The 7,140-nt window shown below is 33.4% G+C and overlaps 1 protein-coding gene across 1 annotated transcript; it reads left to right on the top strand.

Annotated features, from left to right (window-relative positions):
• The first annotated feature begins 3,188 nt into the window (after positions 1 to 3,188).
• LOC107875539 (probable protein phosphatase 2C 4) lies at positions 3,189 to 6,787 on the top strand. The gene is made up of 4 exons (XM_016722296.2): positions 3,189 to 5,124; positions 5,305 to 5,418; positions 6,020 to 6,284; positions 6,395 to 6,787. The coding sequence occupies exons 1-4, from the start codon at positions 3,454 to 3,456 to the stop codon at positions 6,508 to 6,510; spliced, it is 2,166 nt and encodes a 721-aa protein (XP_016577782.1). The 5' UTR covers positions 3,189 to 3,453; the 3' UTR covers positions 6,511 to 6,787.
• The last annotated feature ends 353 nt before the right edge of the window (positions 6,788 to 7,140 follow it).

Genomic DNA, 7,140 nt, shown 5'->3' with positions numbered 1-7,140 from the left:
TAAATCCTGCACACAAACACACCTCGAGTCTAAATAACATGTAATACCTTCGTCCTATTTTATGTATCGTCATTTAATCAGGCATGAAATTTAAAAAATAAGTAATAACTTTGTAAAATTTACAAAATTGTTTCTCTTAATGGTTACTTTGTAGTTGTCTTTTCTTAAATAAGTGGAACCCATTAAGGATAAAATGAGAATGGTGTCATTAAATAATTATCAAATAAAGAAATGTGACATTCTTTTTAGGACGGACCAAAAAGAAAATGACGACACATAAAATAAGGCGGAGAGAGTATAAATAAACTAGTATTCATTTAATGTTTAAAAACATTAAATTGATAGTTATTTTTGATATATTATACTTTATCCGTTTAAAAAAGAATGACTTGCTTTTCTTTTTAGTCTGTTTTAAAAAAATGATCATTTTTTAAAATAATTTTTTAATTTTAACTTTCCATATGACATGTTTAAGACTACAGGATTGGATGATATTTTAGTATATTTGATGTAACTTTAATTTAGAACTAGAAGATTTAAAAGTATTATTTATTTTCTTAAATTCTGTGTCATTATCAGTCTCAGTAAAAGAATTCAGATAGTTCTTCAGATTTCAGGACTGTCAGATACAGTCAACTCAGTCACAGTACAAAACATAGATAGTTCCATCAGATTTAGGACTGTCAGATACAAGTCAAATCAGGTCATTCTTTTTTAAACGGAGGGAGTATATATTACAAATTTGAACGTTGCTTCTACATCTTTGGTTATTTTAGATGAAGTTATGTATGTAAATTCATGCTTAATTAAAATAAAGACCTAATACATGTATAGGCTCCTGAACTATTTAACTTTTTTTGTATAAGCACCTCAATTAAGTCAGATATTTATTGAACCCTTTACTCCTTCACAAATCATATCAATTAAGCACAATTGCTGACATGGCGTGACATGTGTCATACACTCTCTTAATAGAGAGTGAGAAGCTATAATTAATCAAAAAATTTAAATATAAAAAAATACAACCAATAAAAAACACCACATAAAAGGAACTAAAAAAAAACTATCATTTTCAATTACACGCGTTCTCCAAATCGACGAACCAGAGTCAATTCCGGCGAAAAATTTCGCCGGAGAAACTTGAGAACTGACCGAAAAATTCTTAAATCAACTGAAAATCCACAGAATCTTCTCACCCTTTTGTTCTTCCCATTCTGATTGATTTCCTATTTTTCTTGTGTTTTCGGATTTCAGCCAATGTGTGCGTGTGTGATTTGTGCGTGAATGGAGAAATTGATTCGGTGTGTATGCGACGCGTTAAGAAGAAGAAAAGAAAAAAAAAGGAAAATAGAGTTTTCAACAATGACCTCTCCTCTCTCTCTAAAATCGTGTCTGTGTGTGTCTGAAGAAGAAGAAGAAGCAATTTCCTTTTTTGAGAATTTTTTCTTCCTTCTCAATTGAGTCGATATGTTGTGTGTGTTTATAAGTGAGTGTAGTGTGTGTTTTGGTACCCTGTTTTGTGAGAGTCATGTGTGTTTGTGAGATTGTGAAGAAGAAAAGGGAAATGAGTTTGTGTATTTGGAAGGGAAGAAGGGGGGTGGGGGAGGATCGGGGTAGGCTGCAGGGGTGGTATATTAATGATTTTTTTAGTTTAAATTAGATTTAATTATAGTAGAAAATTATTTTTATGATTATTTTAAGTTAAATGCTACGTGTCATTATTTTATTTGTCACTTTGCTATATTATTAGTGTGTGTATTATACGCATTTTATATTTTTTACCACATCAGTAAGTTGTGCTTAATTGAAATCATTTGTGAAAGAGTAAAGAATTTAATAGTTACATGATCTAATTGAGGTGTCAATACAGAAAAAGTCAAAAGTTGAGAGACCTATATATATATTCTTACTAAAATAAAATATACAGACTGTAATATAGTTTTTGTTCATTTTTATTTATTATATTTTACTTTTAAAAGTCAAACATATTATGCTTTGATTAATATTAAAAATATCTTGATCATATTAATATTAAAAAATTATAATTTATAATATTAATTTAATTCGATAACTTTAAAATTAATTAAATTAATTATCACGCAACAAATGGAGGTGAGTAGACGACACGAGTAAGCGATTAGCGAGTAAGGTAATAGAGGGGAGTAATGAATAGTCAGGGGGGTGGGGTGTGTAATAATGGAATAAGGTGACGTTTGGGTCTACGCTCTAGACCTTAACGTCAACGCCTCACAAACACTAAAGGCCGAAAGTTATTTGTTTCCAAATAGAAAAATCATACTCCTTCCGTTTAAAAAAGTACCAACTACTTCTCTTTTTAATTAATTTTTAAATAAATAATTTTTTTTAATAACTTTTTAATTTTATTTTTTTACATGTAATGTTTAAGATCATAAAATTAAAAAATATTTTATTATATTTAACATATTTTTAATTTAATATCATAAAATTTAAATTTTTTTTTTTTTTTTTAAAATTATGTATCAAATCAAATTAAGTCATTTTTTTTTTTTAAATGAAAGGAGTACTTAATTGTCTACAATAACCCAATCAAATGATCAAACTCCAAAAGTTATTACTACTCCACTGTACAATCTTACTATACTACTCACCCGTTATAAAATGGTTTGATTTGTTTTAATTTGACATATTATAATTCTAAATTAAAAAATATCATACATATTAATATATTTTTTTTAATATTGTGATCATAACATAAAAAATAAAAATTAATGAATGTTTAGAAAGAAAATAGTCTTTAATTCTTGAAATAAAATTTTCAAGTATTTTTTTAAAAATTAATAAATAATATTTAATTATATAACTTGTTATTTTTGATAAATAATTTAAATACTAAAAACTACTAAAATTTGAATCGAATTTCATTGTTTGTACTCCCGCCTTTTAAAAAAGAATGACTTAGTTTGACTTGACACGGAGTTTAAGAAAATAAAAAAGATTTTTAAATTTTGTAATTTTGAATTAAAATTATGTCAAATATATCAAAGTATTATTTAATCTTGTAATTTTAAATACGTCATGTAAAAAAATAAATTAAAAATATTATAATTAAAATAGATTAAAAAAAAGTAGGTCATGAAATAAATTTTAAAAAGTAAAATATATTTGTTCAATAATATTATTAAATATATGGTAAAACTTCACTCGAAATGAGTTGACAAAACCATTTGAAAATTATAGGCAAGCGATAGCTTAAAACGGAGGAAGTATATGCTCTCTCTTCTTTTATTACAACTTATATTTCAAACATAATACCCCCACTCAAAAGTCAACGCCCCTGTCTATTTCTCTCTCTCTGCTTGTGCTCATTTCTCCCATTTTCCTCTCCACTCTACAATGAATCTTTAGCCTTTTTTTAAGCAACTTCCCTTCTAACTATTTCTATTTTCATAGTTTATTTTTCAATCTGTTTCCATGGGAAACGGTGTAGGAAAGCTTAGTGTTTGTTTTACTAGCGGCGCCGCCGTGGAGAGTCGTCGCCGGAAGGATTTTCCGGTGATGATATCCGACCCACTTGAAGATTTGGGTCATTCATTTTGCTACGTTCGACCCGATCCGACCCGGATTTCGTCCTCCAAAGTTCACTCAGAGGAGACCACAACTTTCCGGTCAATCTCCGGCGCCTCCGTTAGCGCCAACACCTCTACGCCGCTGTCCACGGCGTTTGTCGATCTGTATTCGTATAGCAGTATTGATAGGTCTTCGGCTTTTGAGGGGTCTACTTCTTTTGCTTCTATACCACTTCAGCCAATTCCGAGGAATGCCTCAATTCACTCCGGCCCGCTTTTCACTTCGGGCCTTAGTCAGGCTTCGGGCCCGATGGAGCGCGGGTTTATGTCCGGCCCGATTGAGAGGGGATTTCAATCGGGCCCGCTTGATCGTGGTCTTTATTCGGGTCCTCTTGAAAGAGGCAGTTCTGATCAGTTCCATAGAAGCTATTCACATGGTTTTGCTCTTCGATCCAGATCAAGAAAAGGGTCGTTCTTTCGGGTTCTTCAAAGAGCTATATCGAAGACGTTGTCAAGAGGGCAAAATTCCATTGTTGCACCAATTAAAGGGTCGATTTCGGTTAAGGAAAGTGATTGGGCTGTGGGTGCTGAAAAGCAGAATGAATTGACTATCAGCAGTGTGAACTTCAGTAGTGAGTGCAGTTTGGATGATGATGATTCATTGGAAAATCAGAATCTTCAATGGGCTCAAGGGAAAGCTGGTGAAGATCGTGTTCATGTTGTTGTTTCTGAGGAACATGGTTGGGTTTTTGTCGGGATTTATGATGGATTTAATGGTCCTGATGCACCTGATTTCTTGGTATCCAATTTGTATCCTGCTGTTCACAAAGAGCTCAAAGGATTGTTATGGGATGACAAGTCAGATTCGTCTAGTACTGATAATAACAACAGCATCAATTTGTCTGTTACAGTACCTGCTCCGAGTTTGGTAGTGGAAGAATTCAGTCAGAATCTCGATGATGAATACTTGAGGGATAGGATTGTAGATGGTTGTTCTAGATGTGTTGAGCAAGAGAACTATCCTTCAGCAAGGGAGGATCTTTCCTCCGATTTGCGGTTAAAGAAGAAGAGGGGGAAGGGTTCAAAGAACAGGTACAGAGGAGTATCAAAGAAATGGGAGGAGAATCAAAGGAGATGGCGATGCGAATGGGACAGGGAAAGGTTAGAACTTGACAGGAGATTGAAGGAACAGCTGAATAGAAATGGTTCAAATGGATCAGGATCAGTTAATCATGCAGATGTATTGAAAGCTCTTTCTCAAGCATTGAAGAAAACAGAGGAGGCATATTTGGATCTTGCTGATAGGATGAATATGGAGAATCCTGAGCTGGCTTTGATGGGTAGTTGTGTTCTTGTTATGTTGATGAAAGGAGAGGATGTTTATGTGATGAATGTAGGCGATAGTCGAGCCGTGTTAGCTCAGAAGAAGGAGCCTAATCTTTGGAGCCAAGATTTGGAGAGGATCAATGAAGAAACTTTGAAAGATCTTGAGCTTTTCGATGGCGATGAGTCGAATTGTATACCTAATTTAACTGCTTTTCAGCTCAGTACAGATCACAGCACCTCTGTGGAAGAGGTATGACAATCTAGTTTCTAATTTTAGATGTCCTTTTTAGGCTTAAATTTAGCAACAATAGCAACATAGCCAGTGTAATGCAGAGATAGAAGCTAATGATGTTTGTTATCTTGGTTCAGTTAGTTAACTTGATTTGTTATGTATTGTGTTAAACTTGATTTGTTATGTGTTGTGTTACAGGAAGTTCAAAGAATAAAAAGTGAACATCCAGATGATGCATGTGCCTTGATGAATGACCGGGTGAAAGGTTCTTTGAAGGTCACAAGGGCTTTTGGTGCTGGTTTCCTCAAACAGGTACTGTTGGAATATTTGCTTTTTTAGCCTGTTTATAAGTCAACCCTTGAGAATATTATAGAAAAAAAAAGACAAGGCCTTTTGATTCCCTCTGTGCTAGTGAAAGAATTCTTGCTTTATTCATCAATCCATATATGGATTGATATATATCTTGTTGAGAACAAAGTTCATGCTTTTTCATAAACCTTTTCAACACATGCCAAAAACTACTTTTCTCTCTAAGTTGAAAGGCATATTCGACCAGATGTTACTTGTTAGCTTCCTTGACCCTTGTGTTGTTGTTCCTATGATCAACATTTTGCTGTTAACTATTTAAAATTTCAACGTTCTTTACTTTTAAGGATCTTTTGGAAGCTTACTATCAAATATGATCGCAACCCTTATTCGTATTAATACTATTTCAAGAACCTGTAAACGTACAAAAGATCTGCCATTTTATTTCCGAACACCATTTTCATGTTAAAGGTATGCTGAATGAGTCGTGGAATTGCTGAATCAATAACTATTTTCTCTCTTTTTGATACATTGTCTTTATTTTCTTTACTTGAAAATGCTCGTACTCATAATCATAATTAACTTTCAACTACTGACCCTCCTGCAGCCTAAATGGAACGATGCGCTGCTTGAGATGTTCAGAATCGATTATATTGGAACTTCCCCCTACATCAGTTGTCTTCCATCTCTCCATCATCACAGGTTAGGGCCACGAGACAGGTTTTTAATACTATCTTCCGATGGGCTGTATCAGTACTTCACAAACGAAGAAGCTGTATTAGAAGTCGAACATTTCATCTCATGGTCACCAGAAGGAGATCCAGCACAACACCTCATTGAGACAGTATTATTTCGCGCTGCAAAAAAAGCAGGTAATTGCTATACTTACGTAAAATGCTCGCATTGCTTCTACGGGGAAAAAATGCGTAACACTAACTTTTAAGAGAACTAGTCTGAAATGTGTGGTTGTATTCCTTTTCAGGTATGGAGTTTCATGAGTTGCTTGAAATACCACAAGGGGATCGACGCCGGTACCATGATGATGTTTCAATAATTGTTATTTCTTTGGAGGGGAGAATATGGAGATCCAGTGCATAAGTAGGGAAAAAAAAGAGTTATACTCCTATTCGAAAAAAATAAAAATAAAAAAATCAAATCAAATATCCAATTTTTGTTCTTTCCTAAAGTCACCATTTTGTAAATAGCAACTAAGCCCTGGAACCAGAGTTAGTTAGTTGTAAAATGTACTGGGTGATTATGGGATTGTAAAGGTGTTAGATCAACTCCTTATCAGTTTATAAGTTGTCATATAAAGTGTAATTTCGCTAAGAAAAAACTCTGTTAAAAATAATAGTTATGTACACAGCGTCATATATCAAACGTCTGCATGTTATTTCATTTGCCACCAATCAAAAGTCATGGCGGCGATAGGGGAGCGCAAGGAGTTCATCCCAACCTTCTCTGTCGGAAGATTACATTGTATGTACTACATCACGTCGTTTTTAGTTATATTACTCACATCGAATTGAATCTCTCCACGAAAATTTTGACTCGGTCACTAATCAAAAGAAACAAGGCTCAAAGTCTTCCAATTTGAAGTCTTTGTCTAATGCTTGGCTTTTCAACTTTTGACAAATATTAGACGTGTAATTAGTAACTCCCCGTGTTTCATGTGAACTGAATTCTGTTCAAACATAAATTTTTGGTAAGAGTATTAATTTTTCTTCT

This window comes from Capsicum annuum, chromosome 6 (genome assembly GCF_002878395.1).
Source record: "Capsicum annuum cultivar UCD-10X-F1 chromosome 6, UCD10Xv1.1, whole genome shotgun sequence".
Taxonomy (NCBI): domain Eukaryota; kingdom Viridiplantae; phylum Streptophyta; class Magnoliopsida; order Solanales; family Solanaceae; genus Capsicum; species Capsicum annuum.
This window is presented reverse-complemented; position numbering and strand designations above follow the sequence as displayed.